At 41.9% G+C, this 24,580-nt stretch overlaps 1 protein-coding gene across 1 annotated transcript; it reads right to left on the bottom strand.

Annotated features, from left to right (window-relative positions):
• Window positions 1-880: 880 nt before the first annotated feature.
• Window positions 881-21,093, bottom strand: LOC112249991 (spermatogenesis-associated protein 48). Its single transcript, XM_024419811.2, has 9 exons — window positions 20,481-21,093; window positions 20,161-20,252; window positions 19,989-20,065; window positions 19,618-19,756; window positions 19,403-19,470; window positions 19,237-19,278; window positions 18,931-19,038; window positions 17,071-17,166; window positions 881-1,057 (listed from the first exon to the last, which is right to left on the bottom strand). Exons 1-9 carry the CDS (start codon window positions 20,971-20,973, stop codon window positions 934-936), a joined length of 1,239 nt encoding a protein of 412 aa, XP_024275579.1. The 5' UTR covers window positions 20,974-21,093; the 3' UTR covers window positions 881-933.
• Between the last annotated feature and the right edge of the window lie 3,487 nt (window positions 21,094-24,580).

The raw sequence follows: 24,580 nt of genomic DNA, 5'->3' as shown, positions 1-24,580 counted from the left end.
GTGTTTGATTATTGAATTGAAACATGTTGATTTCTAATGGTGCATAACCAGGGGTGGTATTGAAGAGGAACATGTGGGAACATGTCTGTTGTTTTTTGAAGGTAAATCCTAGAGTTTTATTTGATTGAGTTCACTGTGAATTTCTTCCAACCCATTCTACAATTCCTTCCACTCCTGCGCAACAAAATTACTTTTGGAGAATTTTTACTACTCCAAACCATTCTACAACCCTCTCGAGTCAATCTCACCGAGCTAAATCCTGGCAAGACCCTTTTCAACGCAGAAACACATATTAGATGATGGACAAGAGACAGGAAAGCCGCACACCCCAGTTTCCTGTCAACAGACGAACCTGTAACAGCACTCTGTCTTTTATTCACCTTACTGCAGATCTAAGCGCTCACTTCAAAAATTTACCCGTCTAGATTTGTATTACTCAATAAGTGTTATACCTGCATGATATACCTACTGTAAAATAGATCACTTATGGGGAAATTTACATTGACTACACACACATGCACATTTCTTATTCATTGCAGCCTTCCTAAAGAACTGGGTCTTTGGTTAGTGCTCTCACTGTTTTCTTATTCGGAGTGGCTGCGTGGCCGGATTCTCTGGACGCCTCTTCTCGACAGCTAAACAACTGTACCTTTACACACACATGCACACACACACACACACGCGCAGGCTGGAGAGGACAATGATAACTAAAAGCTCACAGCCCTGAAGTCACAAAACCACTCATCTAAATCAGGGGAATTATGCTAATGAGGTCTTTCATTATTCTCCAACTCAGCCAGAATCAGTCATTGACATCACATCATTATAGATCTATTCACACACACAGATTGGATGGCATAAAATGGACGACTACACGTTCCAAAGTTTCTCATACGCTTTGTTTAATATTTCTCATGTGTTCTTGAAGAGGCATTAAATAGGAAAAACTGGTCGCTTGGAGTGTAGGAATGGGTTTTGTGGAGGCACAGTGGTCACCATTCTGGACAGAGGTGCAGTGCGAGCATAAACCGGAGGATTCCATAAACCCTGATTGGTCCTGTGAAACACATCAACACTGAGGCAGTTAGTTGGAGCATAAATAATATTAAAAGCATAATTCTAACACATACTTAACTGTGAACATAACTCTCTCTGACCATACAAAAAAATAATGAAACAATTTGCACAATTAAAAAGGTAATAAGTTACGATGAATTGGGATTTTTTAATATATGTATATGGAGCTCACCTAAAGTTACAGTCCTGACTTTACAAACATTGGCCCGGCATTTAACTTACCCACTTTAATTTTGGAAATGTTTCAATGGTAGGGTTGCAAAACTCTGGGTAATTTTCAGAAACAATGGTAATTAACAGTTTATTTTGAACATCTATGGAAATATACTTGAATTATATATATTTTTTTAACATAAAAAAATCTGATTCGTTATATACTGTATGTGTCTATAATGTTCTTGAGTTTCCAGTGGATAGACCAAATGGTTCAGGAGTAAATAGCCATATTGATGAAAAAATGACAAGACAACAGGGGAGGTAAAGGCAAGGTGAAGAGGGGGCAAAGGCAAGGTGAAGAGGGGCAAAGGCAAGGGAAAGAGGGGCAAAGGCAGGGTGAAGAGGGGCAAAGGCAAGGTGAAGAGGGGCAAATGCAAGGTGAAGAGGGGCAAAAAATACAGCAAAGTGAAGAGGGGAAAAGGCAGGGTGAAGAGGGGCAAAGGCAAGGTGAAGAGGGGCAAAGGCAAGGGAAAGAGGGGCAAAGGCAAGGGGAAGAGGGGCAAAGGCAGGGTGAAGAGGGGCAAAGGCAAGGTGAAGATGGGGCAAAGGCAAGGTGAAGAGGGGCAAAGGCAGGGTGAAGAGGGGCAAAGGCAAGGGGAAGAGGGGCAAAGGCAAGGGGAAGAGGGGAAAAGGCAGGGTGAAGAGGGGAAAAGGCAAGGGGAAGAGGGGCAAAGGCAAGGTGAAGAGGGGCAAAGGCAGGGTGAAGAGGGGCAAAGGCAAGAGGGGGGCAAAGGCAAGGTGAAGAGGGGCAAAGGCAAGGTGAAGAGGGGCAAAGGCAAGGTGAAGAGGGGCAAAGGCAAGGGGAAGAGGGGCAAAGGCAGGGTGAAGAGGGGCAAAGGCAAGGTGAAGAGGGGCAAAAGCAGGGTGAAGAGGGGCAAAGGCAGGGTGAAGAGGGGCAAAGGCAGGGTGAAGAGGGGCAAAGGCAAGGGGAAGAGGGGCAAAGGCAAGGTGAAGAGGGGCAAAGGCAAGAGGGGCAAAGGCAAGGTGAAGAGGGGCAAAGGCAGGGTGAAGAGGGACAAAGGCAAGAGGGGTAAAGGCAAGGTGAAGAGGGGCAAAGGCAGGGTGAAGAGGGGCAAAGGCAAGGTGAAGAGGGGTAAAGGCAGGGTGAAGAGGGGCAAAGGCAGGGTGAAGAGGGGCAAAGGCAGGGTGAAGAGGGGCAAATGCAAGGTAAAGGGGCAAAGGCAAGGGGGCAAAGGCAAAGGGGCAAAGGCAGGGTGAAGAGGGGCAAAGGCAGGGTGAAGAGGGGCCAATGCAAGGGGAAGAAGGGCAAAGGCAAGGCGGCAAAGGCAGGGTGAAGAGGGGCAAAGGCAGGGTGAAGAGGGGCAAATGCAAGGGGAAGAAGGGCAAAGGCAGGGTGAAGAGGGGCAAAGGCAGGGTGAAGAGGGGCAAAGGCAAGGTGAAGGAGGTCAGATGTCCTTGAACATCAATTAGGTTATATTCCCAGGCCACTCATTGAAGGGTTCATCGTATTTTCATTCCCTGTCGCTCTTGAGTTTATGTCACAGAGCAGCCTTGTGGCCAAGACGCACTTAGGCATGTCTCTCCGCCTGTGCACCCTTCAAACTCCCACCAAACGAGAGAGTTTCCGCATCTACATTTTTTTAATGTTTCCTTCCCAAGTTCAAAATGCATACAATACCTGCTAGCGTTTTCTCATTCCATTTCCATACCGTTTATTGCAACATTTAGACATTTCTGTTTCATGTTTGGTAGACTACAATAGGCACCAAAGTTACATTTTCATTTAGGCCTATCATTTCCTCTCTTCTGAGTGTGTTTATAGTGCACATGAACATTCGGAAGACTCTTGAGGAAAAAGCCAATTTTATTTTCTGAAAATGTGCTTGTTTGCTGTTAGTCTGTGGGTGCGCTTCCTTCCTGCGAGGACACTAATATGAATGAGTTTACTATGATGTAAATTAAATTGTGTTCATTTATGAATGATGATGAAATCTTAAGATTAAGTCTGATTTCGACAAATTTACACATGTAACAAGGGATGTGGAAATCGCCTTTACGTTGTAGAACCGGTTTATTGGTTGTAATTGAAGAGCTTCATTACAAAATGGTATACTGTATATCCATTTTCAGAAATGTTGTTAAATGAGCTTTTATTGTTTAAAGGAATTATGAAAGAGATTGGTGTGTTTTATCACTATCTAATCATGGCATGTATTTGCTTAAAATCTATCACTTGATGGTTTCATTTCAGAGGGACAAAAAAATAATGTTTTCTTTGTGCAAAATTGTACATATCTGCCTCATTCTCAGAGAAATAAGACGTACTGCTAGGTTTTACACAGTCAAATGTACTGTGTAAAGAACTGTACACATGATACATTAGTGAAATCAATATTTAAAAAAAATGTATAATATGAGTAATAAGTGTATTCAGACAGTATTTAGACCCCTTCACTTTTTACACATTTTGTTACGTTACAGCCTTATTCTAAAATGTATTTTTTTAAACTATTTTGCTCATCAATCTACACACAATTCCCCATAATGACAAAGCAAACACAGATTTTTAGAATTTTTGAAAATGTATTTCAAATAGAAAACGCAAATATCACATTTAGATAAGTATTCAGACCCTTTACTTGGGACTTTGTAGAAGCACCTTTGGCAGCTTAGAGTCTTCTTGGGTACGACGCTACCAGCTTGTCACACCTGTATTTGGGGAGTTTCTCCCATTCTTCTCTGCAGATCCTCTCAAGCCCTGTCAGGTTGGATGGGGAGCATCGCTGCACAGATATTTTCAGGTCACCAGAGATGTTGGATCGGGTTTAAGTCTGAGGTCCTGAGCGCCCTGGAGCATGTTTCATCAAGGATCTCTCTGTACTTAGCTCCGTTCATCTTTCCCTTGATCCTGACTAGTCTCCCAGTCCCTGCCACTGAAAAACATCCCTACAGCAGGATGATGCCACCACCATGCTTCACCGAAGGAGTGGTATTGGCCAGGTGATGAGCAGTGCATGGTTTCCTCCAGACATGACGCTTGGCATTCAGGACAGAGAGTTCAATCTTGGTTTCATCAGACCAGAGAATCTTGTTTCTCATGTTCTGAAAGTCCTTTAAGTGCCTTTTCGCAAACTCTAAGAGGGCTGTCATGTGCCTTTTACTGAGGAGTGGCTTCCGCCTGGCCACTCTACCATAAAGGCCTGATAGGTGGAGTGCTGCAGAGATGGTTGTCCTTCTGGAAGGTTCTCCCATCTCCACAGAGGAACTTTGAAGCTCTGTCAGAGTGACCATCAGGTTCTTGGTCACCTCCCTGACCAAGGTCCTTCTCCCCCGATTGCTCAGTTTGGGTGGGTGGCCAGCTCTAGGAAGAGTCTTGGTGGTTCCAAACTTCTTCCATTTAAGAATGCCACAATCCTGTCTCGGAGCTCAACGGACAATTCCTTTGACCTCATGGCTTGGTTTTTGCTCTGACATGCTTGTCTAATCAATTGAATTTACCACAGGTGGACTCCAATCAAGTTGTAGAAACATCTCAAGGATGATCAATGGAAACAGGATGCACCTGAGGTCAATTTTGAGTCTCATAGCAAAAAGGGTCTGAATAGTTATGTAAATAAGGTATTTCTAAAAACCTGTTTTCGCTTTGTCATTATGGGGTATTGTGTGTAGATTGATGAGGATTTTTTTTTTTTAAATACATTTTTCAATAAGGCTGTAACGTAACAAAATGTGGAAAAAGTGAAGGGTCTGAATACTTCCCGAATGCACTGTATATGTAAAACATGTACATTTTACATTTTGGTAATTTAGCAGATGCTGTTATCTAGAGTGACACACAGTAAGTGCATTCTTCCTTAGATAGCTAGGTGAGACAACCACATAACATAGTAAAATATACAGCATCCGAACATTCAATTCCAGCTAAACAATGGATATATAAAATTGAGCAAAAAATAACATTTTCATACACATCTAACATCTATGAATACAAAATCTGAGAACAGTAATATTTTATACACACATGAATGTACCCATAAGCAATTATTTCTGATGAAAAAACACAAATGTGAAAAATTGGTGTATATAGCATTTTGGAAATAAACTCTTCAATTGCCAATTGCGTAATTGTATGGTCCTGGTAGGTGCCAAGTGAGTATACAGTACGTACCGGCCCTGTTCACACTAGCAGTTTGATGTGACACAAATCAAATTTTTTGTATATCTGATTCTAATCAGATCTTTTTCCTTCAATCTGAACAGCCAAAAAGCACATGGAATCAGATATTCCAAGCCACATTTCACCTTCGCAGGTAGTTTGAAATTAGATACAAATCTGAATACCGGCCATGCGACTTGTGTCTGCATGGTTAAATCTTGATTTTTTTGCCCTCAAGTGGTTTTTAGACTGTTATTTGACATATCTTGGTACCAACAGCTAACTGCCAAAATAAAGGAAACACTTGAGTAAATGAGGGATACAAAGTATATTGAAAACATGCTTAGGGTTATGAGTAAAAATGCTGGGCAGGCCTAGTTTCCCATTATTTTGGCTACCATGGCTAGAATAAGAGATCTCAGTGACTGGTGTGATTGTTGGGGCACGTTTGGCAGGAGCTTCAGTGGCGAAGACTGCTCAACTTACTGATGTTTCACTATATGCCGTCTAAAGTCACCAGATTTAACCCAATTCAATTCCTATGGGAGATTGCGGAGCGGTGCCTGAGATATCGTTTTCCACCAACATTAACAAAACACCAAATAATGGAATTTCCTGGGAAGAATGGTGTCACATTTCTCCGATTGAGTTCCAGGCAGTAGAATCTATGCCAATGCTCAATGAAGCTGTTCTGGCGGCTTGTGGTGGCCCAACGCCCTATTAAGACAATATGTTGGGATTTACCTGTAGTCTGTTTACAGTTTGACAAGAACATGTGGTAGGTAACTACCTTGCTAATTGTTTACAAACAAATTAGTGAATGTGCTAGCAAGCTAAACAGCTACCTATCTAGCTAGTTGACTGCTGTGGCTAGCCAAAAATGACTTATCCTTTGAGGCTTTAAAAGTGTTCTTACACTATGATTTCTAACATTCAAAGCAACTGGGAGACTTCCATGGCCAGCATTGTTGTAACCAAAGCTTGCTACAAAGCAACGTCTGAGTCGGAGGAAGCACAAGCACCACCACCCCTCAGCCTATGCAACTGGACACACACCGGCCATTACCATGACAACTAGCATAGCCATGTCAGCAAATGACTACAGTCTAAACACACAAATACAATTTGATCACTCGTAATTTGCTGTTTGGACAGTCAGAATTCCAAAACTGGATTTGAAAAAATAAAACAGATTTGAGCATTAAGGCCTACAGCGTGAACAAGGCTTTTGAGGTCCTGTTAGGCAGATTCCGAATCAAGACGACACAGTCTGCGCAGTCTTGCCCTCTACCTATTTCTGTGTAGATAGGACAGATTAAGCCTGATACAGAGGGTATTTCTTTTGGGCTGTTGTTTGTGTATATTTAGTATATCTACTTTGACTGCTGCAAGGTCCCTATTATAAAAGCCTCCTTAAGTCCAACAACTTCAACTTGAACTTTAATCATGGCTGTCAATTTGGGAGAGTGAAGGAGAAAGGAGGATTGAGTGATAGTTCCATTAGGTTCCATTTGATTGCTCTTAGGGTTGCAAAGGGAGGGAATATTAACAGTAACTTTAGAAATGTACCAGTAAACTACCAGGACCTTGGAAACTTTCAAGGATTTTATGTCATATGTGGGAAAAGGGGCTATTGTGATTTGTATACGATGTGTCATGTTCATGCTGTTAACCCAACCCTTTGTGTGTGAGGCCAACTCTGAGGTGCCTTCAGTTTCGCTTCAATGTTTGCTATGTTGCGTGATAGCTTGTACTAAACAACACGTTTCTCCAAAACAGTGTGCACGTTTGCTCATGTCTGGTGGTTGTGGCGAGGTCTGACCTGATCAATATGGGTGTGACCATCTGAAATTGAAAAACTTGTGCAGCACACTATATGGTAACTGCCCCCTGGGTCACCATAATCACAACATTTTCCAACTAGTCATTCAGTACAGTACCGTTTCCGTTGAATTCAACGTTGCACACCATTCTGTAATACCGAACTCAACCCCGGTTTGGTTGCCTCTGATTGCCCTCACGGGTGCACCTGCCTAGGTCCCTTTATAATGAGGCATGAACCCACCTTTGTCTCTCTCTCCTCCCGCACCTGCCACCAACCCAAGCTCCAGCTTTATTCGCGCCAACAGTGACACATCAAAACCGAATGCCACCATGATAGCCACAGCCAGCTGGCCACCAAACACAACAGAACCAGCAATGAAGAAATGTCAAATTAGAAGTAGACGAATAGAAGCAGATGGATAGAAGCAGACAAGTGGCCACAAACCCTCCACAAGGCGCAACACCACAACCACTGGGAGTCTGACAGGGCCTGGTCAGTTTGTAGTGTGTGGTGAACTGTGGAGGCAAATGTAATTGAAGAAGACGAGGAAGTTGTAATTAGCAGCATGAATTTGTGTGCTTTGCGTGGGGGGGGAGTGAACAATTATGTGATGGTTGCAGTCTACAAAGATGAAATTGCATTGATCAAATGAATTAGACTAATTGATTTACCGCGCGTATGGCGGGTGCCGCTGCTTATGTTATATTCCCAGTCATTGTAGGGATCAGAAAGCTTTACCACTTTAGTGGGTCGTTCCACGAATACAGTTCCTTTTATGTCCTTCAAACATTATGTCTGTGCATGTTCATAAAACACTACATTTAACAGTTGGATCCGTGTTAAAAATGTCCATTAGCATTGTGTTTTTCTTTCAAATAAATTATTTGTTTTATCAGTAAATCCCCATCCTAGTTATTTTGTTCCTTTGGGAAAGTATTTCTAAAGATTTAAATGTATTTACTGTGATTTATTTACATTTGTCCCTCAGGTTTAAGGTCAACCCTGTTATGTGAACTGAGCTCCTGTTTGAATATTGTAAAATAGTCAAATCATAGTGTAAAAGCAGGTGAGTTGGTTCTACTTTTTAGTTCTACTCTTTACACTTTATCATTATAGTTTTGATGAATGTATTTATGCTTTGAGAAGGCAAATACATTTTGAAAATGCATTTACTGTTTTGCAAACGACCACGGAGTTCTGTGTCTTAAGTACACTGTTTTGAAAATTGACAACACTGTTCCAAAAAATGCTTGTAAGCATTTGTGACAATAATTGGAGGGAAAAGGCACGATCAGAGAGTCCAGAGGCCTCTGAATGTTGGCGGTGACGATCAATCAACCCGAGAACATGTCTTTTTGCTTTAGTTTTTTGGAAAAAAAGATGGGAGGCCAGCTTAATCAGTAGAGGAAACAGATCTCACAGGGCGTTGGGCACCAGGAAAATGGACTTGGGTTGTGAAAAACCACCATTACCACGAGCTGCTTTGGATTCAACCATCTGGAGAGAGCTGCTCCAAAAGCCAGTAAAATTCGCTCAACTGGGGCCCAACTAGGAAACAGGTTTTTACATCCTGGACAACAGACACACAAGACTCCCTGACTTTGGGGGATGGTTTTCCTCTGCTTATTTGTTATAGTAGACTATAGTATGCAATACATGTTCCATTTGATACTGCTACACAGATTCCAATTCTAATCATTATTTGTGGTCTTCTTCTTTTGTAATTTGAGTACAGTTTAAAATGATCTATCTGGGTTTCATATTGACTTCAACATACAAAGAAGTAGCCGTGCGTACTGTTTTTGTTCATTATGAAATAAGGATGAAAGTTTGTATAAGTCAGTATGAAAAACACTTCAATATTCAAGAGACTAAGTCGCTTTGGATAAAAGCATCTGCTAAATGGCATGTATTATTATCATTATAAGATTGGCAGTACGATGAACGGTTCTTTCTTCCTGATTTTTCTTTTCATGGTGTGGTTCTGCTCCCTCTGTGCCAATGTCAACCATTGTTTTTCCTGTGTCACAACAGTCGCTGTGAAGTCTTTTAGGGGACACTGTCATCTGCTAGCCACCAGCCGTTTTTTTTCCTTCCAAAAGCGACACAAAAGCTGACAAGCATTATGGGTGATGCGGATCTAACAGAAACATGGGAAACAAAACTTCACATGGAAGTTCGCCTGAAGTTTTACAGTCCTTACTTCACCGACACCTGTCTGCGACGCACAATGTCACTGATAAGCGTCAGTCTGTGCCGCATTGACAAAAATAGATGTATCATGAGGAACGACGCAATAGTTGATACATTGCGTTCAATACAAAAAGATATGTGTCAAGCATATTGACACATAGATATGCATCTAGGTATTTGACACATAAGTCAATACACTGCATTTAAGGCAAACAAGTTGGTGATACAGCTGCAATGGGTAAATTGGTGAGACTCAGATAGAGAAAGAGAGAGAGAGATGGAGAGAGTAAAGGAAGAAGGGGGGACACATTAAGGGAGGGGAGAGAGAGAATAGGTTAAAGGAGGGAGTGGGAGAGATGAGAGAGAGGTATAGGGGTGAGGGGGAGAGAGGTGAAGGGAGGGGAGAGAGAGGAAGAGAGAGGAAGAGAGAAAGAGAGAGAGAGTGGAGGAGGTAAAAGAAGGGCGAAAGAAGAGAAGGGGGAATAAAGAAGAGGTAGAGAGAGACAGGGGGAGAGAGAAGGAGGGAGAGAGAGATGTCTGTCTGTGGGACCCACTTAGAGTTTGGAAATGTTTCAATCGTAGGGTTGCAAAACTCCCATTAATTGACCAAAGTTACAGGAATTTTCGGGAAACACTGGTAATTAACAGGTTACTATAGAAATCTATGGGAATTTATATACACTGAGTGTACAAAACATTAGGAACACCTTCTTAATATTGAGTTGCACCCCCTTTTGCTTTCAGAACAGCCTCAATTTGTTGGGGAATGGACTCTACAAGGTGTCGAAAGAGTTTCAAAGGGATGCTGACCGATGTAGATTCCAATGCTTCCCACAGTTGGCTGGAAGTCCTTTGGGTAGTGGACCATTCTTTTTTTTCACCCCTTTTTTCTCCCCAATTTCATGGCATCCAATTGGTAGTAGTTACAGTCTTGTCTCATCGCTGCAAGTCCCGTACAGACTTGGGAGAGGCGAAGGTCGAAAGCCATGCGTCCTCCAAAACACAACCCAACCAAGCCGCACTGCTTCTTGACACAATGCACATCCTACCCGGAAGCTAGCCCCCCCAATATGACGGAGGAAACACCGTACACCTGGCGACCTGGTCAGTGTGCACTGCGCCCGACCCGCCACAGGAGTCACTAGTGCACGATGAGACAAGGATATCCCTGCCGGCCAAACCCTCCCTAACCCGGACGACGCTGGGCCAATTGTGCGTTGCCCCATGGACCTCCCAGTCGCGGGCGGCTGCGACAGAACATGGGCCCGAACCCAGAATATCTGGTAGCACAGCTTGCACTGCGATGCAGTGCATTAGACCACTGCGCCACCCGGGAGGCCCTGTAGTGGACCATTCTTGATACATACAGGAAATTGTTGAGCGTGAAAAGCCCAGCAGCATTGCAGTTCTTGACACACTCAAACTGCTGCACCTGGAGCCTACTACCATACCCCGTAGGGTTGAATGGCACACATACACAATCCATGTCTTAGTTGTCACACGGCTTAAAAATCCTTTAACCTGTCTTCTCCCCTTCATCTACACTGATTGACGTGGATTTAACAAGTGACATGAATAAGTGATCATAGCTTTCCCCTGTATTCACCTGGCCAGTCTATGTCATGGAAACAGCAGGTGTTCTTAATGTTTGTGTATATTTGGTAACTTTGGTAAATTACCAACGGTTTGCAACCCTAATTGCTTCATTGTAGGGTTCAGTGAGCTTTAACATTCTCAGCTTTGCGTTATTTTATGGGTATAGGGACAATGACCAATGAAGCCTCTTGTTGTGCTCTGAGGTGAGCCCTGGCGCGGTCCTCCTACTGTCCTGGCTGTCCACTGCGGTGGTGCTGAAATTGGCAGCGCATCCTTTCATCGCGCTGACTGGCGGTAGCCTTCTGTCCATGATCCTGAATCGATGGTTATGGTGTGTGCTGTTTAATGAGCGCATCTTGGCCTACCAGTCTTCGTGGGGCTTCTCTTCAACATTGTGTGCTTTCTTGCGGAAAAATGAAAATGTTTGTGTATATGGCTGCATTTCAGATAGGCCTACATTTTTGTACATTTTGTATGCCGCAGTAGTACAGGACCATTGCTGTGCCTAGCCTACTCTAAGAAGTAGGCAAACGTTCCCTCTGTCGTCATTCATTTTCATTACACACAGTCATTGTGTGATAGGCTACTGTACAAGTGATGTCAATAGTATGAAAACGACACACAGCCTACTTTTTCAAAACCTCCCTGCTCTCTTGCTTTAGCGTGTGTGTGTGTGTGTGCGTGTGCGTGCGTGCGTGTGTGTGCGTGTGCGTGTGTGTTGCTTTCTGAATGTGAATGGGCATTTACTGTTATTCACGGCATATTCAAACAGGCTACTGTCAGGTAGGAAATGACAAATTGGCTATGAATATAGAATATGCACTAAGTTAAATTTAGTTTGCTTTTCTGAAACTCTCCCACAGAAAATATTGCACACCTGGAGAAGTGGCGGCATGGTTTACTGTAGGTTGTGCACATTGTGTAGCACCACAAATTCGACAGAAATGTAGCATATAGTTGTAATGATTCAAGTTGAAGCCATGAAGCCTGTAAGAATCGTTGATAGGCTAGTGGTGCTCATTCTGTCGAGCTGATCTGTGCGTGTTGGTAGGCGCAAATTATGGGTAGGCCTATGGTTGCTACGGCTGCATTTTAGACACACTTATGTCATAGCGGGGGCGCATATCTTCCTTGTATTTATATAACACAATTGTATAAAACAACAGTTCTAAAAAACAACAGTTGTTGATTGTCCGGTTACATTTCAGATACATTTTTTGTACATTTAAACAGCAGAAAGTGTCATGTACAGTGGGGCAAAAAAGTATTTAGTCAGCCACCAATTGTGCAAGTTCTCCCACTTAAAAAGATGAGAGAGGCCTGTAATTTTCATCATAGGTACACTTCAACTATGACAGACAAAATGAGAAGAAAACATCCAGAGAATCACATTGTAGGATTTTTTATGAATTTATTTGCAAATTATGGTGGAGAATAAGTATTTGGTCACCTACAAACAAGCAAGATTTCTGGCTCTCACAGACCTGTAACTTCTTCTTTAAGAGGCTCCTCTGTCCTCCACTTGTCACCTGTATTAATGGCACCTGTTTGAACTTGTTATCAGTATAAAAGACATCTGTCCACAACCTCAAACAGTCACACTCCAAACTCCACTATGACCAAGACCAAAGAGCTGTCAAAGAAACAAAATTGTAGACCTGCACCAGGCTGGGAAGACTGAATCTGCAATAGGTAAGCAGCTTGGTTTGAAGAAATCAACTGTGGGAGCAATTATTAGGAAATGGAGACATACAAGACCACTGATAATCTCCCTCGATCTGGGGCTCAAAATGATCACAAGAACGGTGAGCAAAAATCCCAGAACCACACGGGGGGACCTAGTGAATGACCTGCAGAGAGCTGGGACCAAAGTAACAAAGCCTACCATCAGTAACACACTACGCCGCCAGGGATTCAAATCCTGCAGTGCCAGACGTGTTCCCCTGCTTAAGCCAGTCCATGTCCAGGCCCGTCTGAAGTTTGCTAGAGAGCATTTGGATGATCCAGAAGAAGATTGGGAGAATGTCATATGGTCAGATGAAACCAAAATATAACTTTTTGGTAAAAACTCAACGTGTCGTGTTTGGAGGACAAAGAATGCTGAGTTGCATCCAAACAACTCACCATACCTACTGTGAAGCATGGGGGTGGAAACATCATGCTTTGGGGCTGTTTTTCTGCAAAGGGACCAGGACGACTGATCCGTGTAAAGGAAATAATGAATGGGGCCATGTATCGTGAGATTTTGAGTGAAAACCTCCTTCCATCAGCAAGGGCATTGAAGATGAAACGTGGCTGGGTCTTTCAGCATGACAATGATCCCAAACACACCGCCAGGGCAACGAAGGAGTGGCTTCGTAAGAAGCATTTCAAGGTCCTGGAGTTGCCTAGCCAGTCTCCAGATCTCAACCCCATAGAAAATCTTTGGAGGGAGTTGAACGTCCGTGTTGCCCAGCAACAGCCCCAAAACATCACTGCTCTAGAGGAGATCTGCATGGAGGAATGGGCCAAAATACCATCAACAGTGTGTGAAAACCTTGTGAAGACTTACAGAAAACATTTGATCTCTGTCATTGCCAACAAAGGGTATATAACAAAGTATTGAGATAAACTTTTGTTATTGACCAAATACTTATTTTCCACCATAATTTGCAAATAAATTTATAAAAAATCCTACAATGTGATTTTCTGGATTTTCTTTTCTCATTTTGTCTGTCATAGTTGAAGTGTACCTATGACGCAAATTACAGTCCTCTCTCATCTTTTTAAGTGGGAGAACTTGCACAATTGGTGGCTGACTAAATACTTTTTTCCCCCACTGTATACTCCCTCTCCGGCCTCTAGGTCATCAGGCTGCTGATTATCCCGCACACCTGTCACCATCGTCTCGCGCACCTGCGCCTCATGACACTCACTTGGACTCTATCACCTCCTTGATTAGCTTCCCTATTTCTGTCACTCTCCTTGGTTCTTTCCTCAGGTGTTATTGCCTCTGTTTTCATGTCGGTTTGTGTTACGTGTTTATTGTTTAATTTACTTATTAAAACACTCACTCCCTGAACTTGTTTCCCGACTCTTAGCGCACTCGTTACAGTAGGACCAATCTGCCTTGTTATATTAGGGCTCGAAAGTGATACTAGTCGTGCCTCCCAAGGATTTAAAATAACTCCTCAGACATATCCTAAAGCCGGGCCTGGATACAGTACTTATAAGATTGTAATTTGCCCTCAGTTTACTGTCCTTCTTAACAGAAAAATTTAGGCCCGGGATTCAATCTTATTGCGCATTGACGGCAATAGCACCTTTTAAAGACAATGTTCCCACGTTCACAGAAACCACATTCACGATAAAAGATGCATACGTCTGCTCAATCGGAAATTACCTATAAATGTAAAGCGCGCTATAACGTGGATCTACTACTGATTGGATTTGAACCCGGCCTTGGTTCATTTAAAAACTAAAGGTATTCCCAACATTTTAAATGTACGTCGCACAGATACCATGTTATTACATGGAATTTAGATTTCATGGTGAAATTAAATGTAACCACATAAATACTTTTAATTTGAAACTACAAGCAGTTCTTTCTTTTCATTCTAGCAATAGTTGGATATCTAATCTTCAGCTACAATGTATAGCAGAGTAATTATATTGCGGTTAGTATGGGATATTGTCATACTGCATACAATCATTAACGTAAGAAACATGGTTCCTATGGGTATATTGGGGACACATTAACAAAAGTCATCCTAAACACATTCTCAAAACTTCCATAGTGTGTTCGGGCAACAATACTGGGGGAACCTTTCGAAAACTTGTATAACTAAGGCCCAGACTCTTTGCTTGGTGCTGATTGCTATGGTATGACAGGACTTGAAAAGCTTAAGCCAATACGAATTCTCCATTTGATAAACAAGTAGTCATGTGGATCAGCTTTAATTCCCAAAACTTCCAAGTGATACGATTGGTAACTAGCTGCTTAGATTGTATTCAGAACTCCTTAACATTTTAAATAATACAGTATATGATTTTTGAGCTATCATGTCACAATTCAAAATAACTATATTTTTATTTGAAGTTTGTTGTTTCGAATTTGGATTTTTTTTTTGCAGGATTATTATTTAAATAAAAACATATTTTTCTTCTACCTGCTGTGGTTCTGAACTGATATACACTACATGACCAAAAGTATGTGCTCATTGAACATCTCATTCCAAAACAATGGGCATTATTATGGAGTTGGTCTCCCCTTTGCTGCTACAACAGCCTCCACTCTTCTGGGAAAGATTTCCACTAGATGTTGGAACATCGCTGCAGGGACTTGCTTCCATTTAGCCACAAGAGCATTAGTGAGGTCGTGGCACTGATGTTGGGCGATTAGGCCTGGCTCGCAGCCGGTATTCCAATTCATCCCAAAGGTTTTCGATAGGGTTGAGGTCAGGGCTCTGTGCAGGCCAGTCAAGTTCTTCCACACCGATCTTGACAAAAAAAAATTTATGGACCTCGCTTTGTACACCGGGGCATTGTCATGCTGAAACAGGAAAGGGCCTTCCCCAAACTGTTGCCACATAGTTGAAAGCACAGAATCGCCTAGAATGTTATTGTATACTGTAGATTTTCCTTCACTGGAACTAAGGGGCCAAGCCCGAACTATGAAAAACAACCCCAGACCATTATTCCTCCTCCACCAAACTTTACAGTTGGCACTATGCATTCAGGCAGGTAGCTTTCTCCTGGCATCTGCCAAACCCAGATTCGTCAGTTGGACTGCCAAATGGTGAAGCGTGATTCATCACTCCAGAGAAAGGGTTTCCACTGCTCCAGAGTCCAATGGCGGCAAGCTTTACACCACTCCAGCCAACGCTTGTCATTGCGCATGGTGATCTTGTGTGTGGCTTGTGTGTGGCTACTCGGCCATGGAAACCCATTTCATGAAGCTCCCGACTAATAGTTATTGTGCTGAAGTTGCTTCCAGAGGCAGTTTGGAATTCTCTAGTAAGTGTTGCAACCGAGGACAGACGATTTTTACGTGCTGCTCGCTTCAGCACATGGCAGTCCCATTCTGTGAGCTTGTGGGGGCCTACCACTTCACAGCTGAGCCATTGTTGCTCCTAGACATTTCCACTTCACAATAACAGCACTTACAGTTGACCAGGGCAGCTCTCTAGCAGAGCACAAACTTGATTAACTGACTTGATGGAAAGGGGGCATCCTATGATGGTGCTACGTTGAAAGTCACTAAGCTCTTCAGTAAGGCCATTCTACTGCCAATGTTTGTCTATGGAGATTGCATGGTCATGGGCTCGATTTTATATACCTGTCGGCAACGGGTGTGGCTGAAAGAGACAAATTGACTAATTTGAAGGGGTGTCCACATACTTTTGTATATATAGCGTCGCTCAAGGACAAAACAGAACATTCCTTTGTGAAATAAAGGTACCAAAGCCGGGTGTACACTACTAAAAACATAAATTTTGTTATCAAGGAATTGTCGGTCTAATCACTGGCAAGCCCATGGATGCCTTGGGGTTCACAGTCATCGACGTAGCCTGCGGCAGATGTTGTTAGAGCGTTTAGGATGCCCTCTAATGGATTATAGTGGTAATCCTTGTCCAATGTGAATGGGAAAAAAACACTTGTTTCACATACTGTATGTCCCACACAGCTGAATGAGGTTGACATACAGTGCCTTGCGAAAGTATTCGGCCCCCTTGAACTTTGCGACCTTTTGCCACATTTCAGGCTTCAAACATAAAGATTTAAAACTGTATTTTTTTGTGAAGAATCAACAACAAGTGGGACACAATCATGAAGTGGAACGACATTTATTGGATATTTCAAACTTTTTTAACAAATCAAAAACTGAAAAATTGGGCGTGCAAAATTATTATTATATTATTATTATTTTATATCTTTATGTTTGAAGCCTGAAATGTGGCAAAAGGTCGCAAAGTTCAAGGGGGCCGAATACTTTCGCAAGGCACTGTATATGTAATATGGTAATGAATCATTGTGTATGACTACATGTAGGGTACTAGGGACTCACCATGGGGCTGCGCTGGGTAGAAGAGGCAGACTGAACCCAGAGGACCGAGCACCATCACAGTGAGCCTTGCCGGTATAGCCAGGGATGGTGGGGCGGCTGGGACAAAAATATCGTACATTTGTACATTATTCATAAATTGCATACAGTCCACTGTACAATGGAAAACATTAATGTACACTACCGTTCAAAAGTTTGAGGTCACTTAGAAATATCCTTGTTTTTTTTAAAGAAAAGCACTTTTTTTGTCCATTAAAATAAAATAAAAAAATTGATCAGAAATACAGCGTAGACATTGTTAATGTTGTAAATGACTATTGTAGCTGGAAACTGCAGATTTTTTATGGAATATCTACATAGACGTACAGAGGCCCATTATCAGCAACCATCACTCCTGCTTTCCAACGGCACGTTGTGTTAGCTAATCCAAGTGTGTCATTTTAAAAGGCTAATTGGACATTAGAAAACCCTTTTGCAATTATGTTAGCACAGCTGCAAACTGTTTTTCTGATTAAAGAAGCAATAAAGCTGGCCTTCTTCAGGTTGAGTAATTGAGTATCTGGAGCATCAGCATTTGGAGTTGAGTATCTGGAGCATCAGCATTTGTGGGCTCGATTACAGGCTCAAAATGGCCAGAAACAAAGTACTGTCTTCTGAAACTCATCAGTCTATTCTTGTTCTGAGAAATGAAGGCTATTCTATGTGAGAAATTGCAGAGAAACTGAAGATCTCATACAATGCTGTTTACTACTCCCTTCACAGAAAAGTGCAAACTGGATCTAACCAGAATAGATAGAGGAGTGGGAGGCCCTGGTGCATAACTGAGCAAGAGGACAAGAAGGCCATCATCCCGGAGTTCCCACTTCACTGTTGACGTTGAGACTGGTGTTTTGCGGGTACTATTTAATGAAGCTGCCAGTCTTGAGGACTTGTAAGGCGTCTGTTTCTCAAACTAGAAACTCTAATGTACTTGTCCTCTTGCTCAGTTGTGCACCTGGGCCTCTTTGAGCCTGTAATCGAAACCACAAATGCTGATGCTCCAGATACTCAACTAATCTAAAGAAGGCCAGCTATATTGCTTCTTTAATCAGAAAAACAGTTTGCAGCTGTGCTAACATAATTGCAAAAGTGTTTTCTAATGATCAATTAGCCTTTTAAAATGACAAACTTGGATAAGCAAACACAACGTGCCATTGGAACACAGGAGTGATGGTTGCTGATAACGGGCCTCTGTACGCCTACGTAGATATTCCATAAAAAATCTGCCATTTTCAGCTACAATAGTCATTTACAACATTTACAATGTCTACACTGTATTTCTGATCTATTTTATTTTATTTTAATGGACAAAAAATGTGCTTTTCTTTCGAAAGCAAGGACATTTCTAAGTAACCCCAAACTTTTGAATGGTAGTGTATATCCAGTAGAATACAATTTAATGAATGAAACTATAAACAAACAGATAATATGTTTGAATGTGTGTGATTCCAATCTTACTAGAATCTTCAATGCCACCAATAATGCTTAGTGTATTATTAGTCAAGTTATCTTGTGTAAGGTAGCCTAGTGGTTAGAGCGTTGGGCCAGTAACTGAAAGGTTGCTGGATTGAATCCCCGAGCTGACAATGTAAAAATCTGTTGTTCTGCTCCTGAGCAAGGCAGTTAACCCCCGGGTGCCAAAGAATTGGATGTCGATTATGGCAGCCCGCCGCACCTCTCTGATTCAGAGGGGTTGGGTGAAATGCAGAAGACACATTTCAGTTGAACGCATTCAGTTGTACAACTGACTAGGTATCCCCCTTTCCCTTATATTGGGCAAGTGTGGTATAATGATCAGCGAAGGTACATCATGAAGATACATACTGTGCCGTGGGAGTGTATGGGGGCAATGTGGTCCGCTGCATAGTCAAGGGGTAGAAGTCATGTCCTGTCTTATCTATGTTGTCCATGTTCATGGACCCCACCACACCACTCCAATGACATAAAGAGGACACACAACAAGCACGTCCAGTCACACTCAGAGACACATTTTCACTCTTCCTCAGAGGCAATGCTTTAGCCTACACATGAACCTACAAACAAAACAAATTGATGTGAAAAAAAAAGATAACAAAAATAGTAAAATACAAAATGTTGGCAAGAGCACAAACAGAGGCTAGAACTTCTTACCCATACAATGGAATTTGACAGGTGTTTGGGCAGGGACTGGTGCTGTGAAATAAAATGAAACAATCTTAGAACAAAGAAACAGGCTTGTTTTTTCAACAAGACGAGCATCTAGTAAAATCCGTTCTTGTAATTACATCATGAAATAAGGCTAGGCCAAAACACTCACAATGTTATAGGTTTCCTCACTTCATTCCTAGCACGAAGCTGGTGTCTGTTCCAATGGGCTCCAATTGCCTTAGAGAAGAGTTAGAGGCAGCACTATTTCTGCATTATTTGTTAGTTTAGGGTGTCCCATTAAAACCAAATCCTCTCATTTCAACTGGGATGGACAGCATTTAAATGAACTTCAGTGTTGTGTATTTTCCAGACACATGCACTCACCTGCCACAGCTCTGGTTTGCTGTGGTAACACTTCTGGGTGAAATGCTGATTCACAGGGTCCGCCATTTTCTCAAGGGTGGTTGCTGGGGGCTTCACACGCCGCGGTAATTTTGCGTCCCAACCGACGTCCTCATAGCCCCTGCAAGTTAATATATGACAAAGCAGGGTGACACACTTAGGCCTACGCTGTTTGTGATTTATTAAAAAAGTGCACACAAGTTAAAATATAACTGGATGCTATGGTTGCAATGTCTTGATCATGCACAAGGTCAAAGAAACCATATGATACATATCAGAATGGAACACAGTGACTATATTATGCTGTACAATGTGTTTGGGAGAAAATATGAAGGTCCTGGTTGGCACCTGACCTCTGAGCCACTGAAGTGTAGATATAACGTTGTGCTGCCTTCTCTATCCACTGACTGGGGCCAGAGGGGCTGACATCCTTCAAAATCAAACACATAAACAATCAACAAGATTTCACTTCACTGCTTTGAAACCGTTGAAAATGTATCATTATGTAAACGCTTAGGGTTATACCAGGTTCTCTCTTTCAGGGAAAAAACGGAAAGATTTCAAGGTACATGGCATTTTGGGAGGCCCTGGTTTCACCTTCGAATGACTTGTCCAACCTGTTGACGACATATCAGGCTAGTAAAGTGCTGGAATCTGCAAGCCTATTTGGCATAGTAGGCTACAGTGAAATGTTGGATTTATATACATACAGTCTTTATAACTAAAATAAATAAATGTGCCTAAAGAATTGGGTCGGCTTATGTGTATTATGCTATACTGTTAGCCTTATAAGTGTACTTCACATTTAACTTTATAATTAGGCCTAGGTTAGTTTAAATTTTTACCTCCAAGACTGGCCCGAAGAGCTGCGTCTGGCATTGTCCTTGAGTTCCATGCCTTGTTTTCTGACAGGTCGCAGGCTGATGGCCTGACTGAAGGAGTCTGGGGCCTTTCTCTGGAACCGGCGGCGACCCATAATCCAGACGGAATATAAGGGATATCTATAAATTGAGGTCTTCCTTTAGTTGCCAAATCCACCTCAGCCCCCGCACTTAGATGCCCAGAGCACGGATCAATCAACAAGACCTCATCTCGTAAAGGCGCCAAGGGCGCGTTGTCCGCAGGTGGATGGGCCAGTAGGTTGAATTTCGAGAATGCACTCCTCTGTTGTTCTAGTAAACTTTTAAAGTAATATCTTCCCTCCGGACCTCTCTCGCAGGGCAAGTTCATTTGCCTGTGCATCCATCTTGCACTAACTCGGTTTACATTTGATTGCAGAAGTCTGACCCGGTGCAAATCCGTTGAGGATGGCTGAGATGGAACGCACACTCCAGCCATCGTTTAATCGGACACCGAGTGACAGACCAAGATAAAAAATAAAATAAATAAACCCACGATTGCTTGAGTCACAGAGCCTTTGTTGGATAACTATGACGGAGTCAAGGCAGGTAATGACTTTCTGAGTATCTTGTTGCCTGGAGACTGCTATGTTGGCTGCTGGGTCAAATTACTGATTTGGAAAGAGGATCACCCTTTCAAGGATTTAAGCAAATCAATGATTTAATCAGAGAGAGAAAATAAGAATAAGATTACATGTATTTAGATTGTAATATCGCTTAGCTATAAACACTTTCTGTGCATTTGTGGTGGTGGTTTGAGGGTTGGTGGAGCAAAAATGATCTAACACAGGGGAGGATATTACAAGGAGAATTTGCAGAATGGAGCTCCCCTGTAATTTGGAGGAAATTCAAAATAATAACAAATACATTTACCCACTTAAGTATGCACTGCACAGCGGGCATTCTCTTTGGTTTTATTTAATGTGTGCATTATTTTCAGCAATAGCTGTAAATGATCACTAGATGGAGGCACAGATCCACTATCTTTGACAATTCAGTATCCCAATTTAGGCCTAGTGGATATGTGAGACTACCAGATAGTATTTCTTGGACAGAACCAGTATGGTGACAATAATATAATACGTTTGAAGTTGTTGCATGTAAACTATCCAGTGTGAAAATGAAAATTTTCAAAATTCAAAACAGAGATAGTGCTGACAGTCTGACATGACTATAAGGAATAGCTGACTTTTAATTTGAAGCAAGACAAATACAGTAGGTACATTGGATACACAAGGATTGTTCATTTGTAAATTGCTTGATCTGGTGATATTGCTGTTCTGTCTGCAAAGGGCTGTTTTGTTATGTGCAGTGGAGCAAAATACATCACATACAATCTGCTTCAGTGCCCATACATTAGAAGATGCTTGGGTTGTTAAAATTGCAATTTGAAAAGTAAATGTTTGTGCAAATAAATTGAAACTCTTCCATATTAAATGCTATCTTACAATTATATGGTCATCTCAATCTCAATTGTTCATTGTGGCTAAATGAAGGCCTATTTATGCTCTGATCTTGAGCGGTAATTCATTCTAATCTAGGCTGTCATAGTGATGACGGTGACGTCTGTTGATGGATGATCTTTAGTCAGGCTGTCTTTAGCTAACGTAAACCTCTCAAGAGCTGTACATGTTAAAAGTGCTGGGTTAAAAATAACCTAATTAGTTATTCTGATAACCATGTGCTGTGAAAATCACACTGCTTGTCTCTCACAGTGTCTCAAATGACACTGGCTTTTCACAGAACTGAATAGGCCTACCTTATTAATAATACAACCATTTACCAAGTCAATATACCCTTTGTAGAATGTGTCAGGTAGTATGTGTCAAGTACAGTACATTTGCCCTGGCATAGAATAATATTGAAAAGTTCCATGTCCATTACTCCCGAGGTCAAATAATTCATTCCACCCAGTGCCCTATTTATTACACTCCCATTCAAAATGTATTCTATATGATATCCCATAATTTATTTCAATGAATGTGGGTTTTTTTTAAATTCCAGTTATGTAGTGGGAAAAGCTATTAATGAATTGAAACCCTCCCCTTTGCCCCAGGATGAAAGTATTTTTGGCAGGGACATGGGTATTTCTGGAGTGAGAAATTTCCGTTGAAGCAGTCCTTGTTACAGAATTCTCTACTATTAGTCAGCTTGTCTGCCTCTTTCTCCTCCTTCTCTGCAGTCTCGGAAATGATTTAAATCTCACATCTATCCCATAGTGCCGGGCCTAACACTACCGCGCTCCAGCGACAGATCTGAACTGGCTGCATTCCTCTGTAAGAAAATGCAGCTTTGGAATTTGGAGCTGTTGTGATGCAGAGGGTCATTAAAGCAAAGTCATGATTTCAGTGTTGTTGTCGTAGGCAATGTGTGTGGGGTTGATTCTCCTCCTGGGCAGGGATTATTTTAAGCAATCAGACAACCGGCTGAAGACTGATGGTGACCCAGAATGACACCTACAGATCAGGCAATCTTGATGGGAGAAAGAGAGACAGATACTGTTTGGAGGGCATGGATCTGTGGGGTCTTGGGTTCGAGAGTACATAGCAAACCTAGAAATAAAACGGATCCAGCAATAATTAATTTGATATTGTTTTAATCATGAACGGAATTCCAAAGTCTCAATGTAACATATAAATACATAAATTAGCCAGAAAATCTGTTAACCAAAAGGAAATAAAGAAATAGTGGAGCATTCCAGAAGAAGTTCTTGGGTCTTGTGATGGCCTGAGAGAAATCTGATCTATAGGGATCCTTATACATGAGGTATGTGAGGTATGTGCACTTACATATAAGCTAGAAATAAAGAGAATCAAACACTGTCCATACATGGTGTTTCTTTGTACTGGTTACTTGGAGTACAGTATGTCCATATGTCTATCTAAACTCGTGAAAATGTATGGCCATATATTTATAGCCTCGTGCTGTAGGTCATGGCACTTGGGATGTATGCATCATACTGTAAAGAGGCAGTGAATTGATCACTGGCCATGCATAAGAGTTGACTCAGGGCAAAGTGGATGGAGTAGATTCAGTCTCATGTTGTACCTCCAACCACTGGGAAAAACAATTCTAACAGAATGCTTAGATGAAAACTCCCATGAGCACCAGGGGCAGTCATGTCCTCTGAGAGTGGCCAAGGGCTTTATTGTGCTACTGCTTCCCTGCCCTCAGTCGCTCCTGCTCTGTACTTGTCACACTCAGTTAGTTCAATGAAGTCATAAATATGCCTCTGTACATTTTTCATGAAGGAGGTGGGGGGCGAAAAATCTCCACTTTATAATGCTTCTAATATGGAGCTTTTCACACACATTATTTCCCCAGTCCAGCCTCTAAGGCGCCATCATGACGCTGTATGAGCATGATGGTTAATGTTCAGATTCCCCAAGGCTGAATATTACTGAAAATCATCATATACCAATGTCACGCTCAGCGAAGCTGTCAGAGACTAGGAAACCTACAGAACATGCAGATGAAGAATTCATGAGTAGATAGAACTCACAAAAGAAAAGTAAGCAGCCTACCTACGCAAACAAAGGTCTACCTGCTGGAGAAAAGTGATGAGTCACCTCATTAAGTTTCTCCTGTTCATTCCCATCACTAATTCAGCTGTGGAGTCTCCACTAAACATACTGCTAATTAAAGCTTTTAGTGGGTGTTCAACCTAACCTGGATTATGCAACTGAAGCATAGCGCTTCAAAGAATAATGCAAATATACATAAGCAATGTTAAAAACAATTTTATTAGCAGAAAATCCAACCATATGTGACCGACCGAATTGATTCAGTCTTAACTCAACATTTTAAATTGTGTTTTTTTAACATTGGATAAAAGTAGAGACTCAGCGCTACAAAATGGTATATCATACACTGCATTTGAGGAACAATGGGTACGTAATTCTGCTTTGAAAGTTGATAAACTTGTAACCTCACTTTTGAAAAAAATGGCCTTTGAATTATTTGGTACCTACTGGAGAGCTCTTCTTTGTCTACACCCATTCAGCACCAATCACACCCTCTTAAGCTTTAGCCCCACCCAAACTCTG

The sequence above is a fragment of the Oncorhynchus tshawytscha genome, linkage group LG01 (assembly GCF_018296145.1).
Source record: "Oncorhynchus tshawytscha isolate Ot180627B linkage group LG01, Otsh_v2.0, whole genome shotgun sequence".
NCBI lineage: Eukaryota > Metazoa > Chordata > Actinopteri > Salmoniformes > Salmonidae > Oncorhynchus > Oncorhynchus tshawytscha.
Note: the sequence above shows the minus strand (reverse complement) of the source record. Positions and strands in the feature narration are given on the sequence as shown.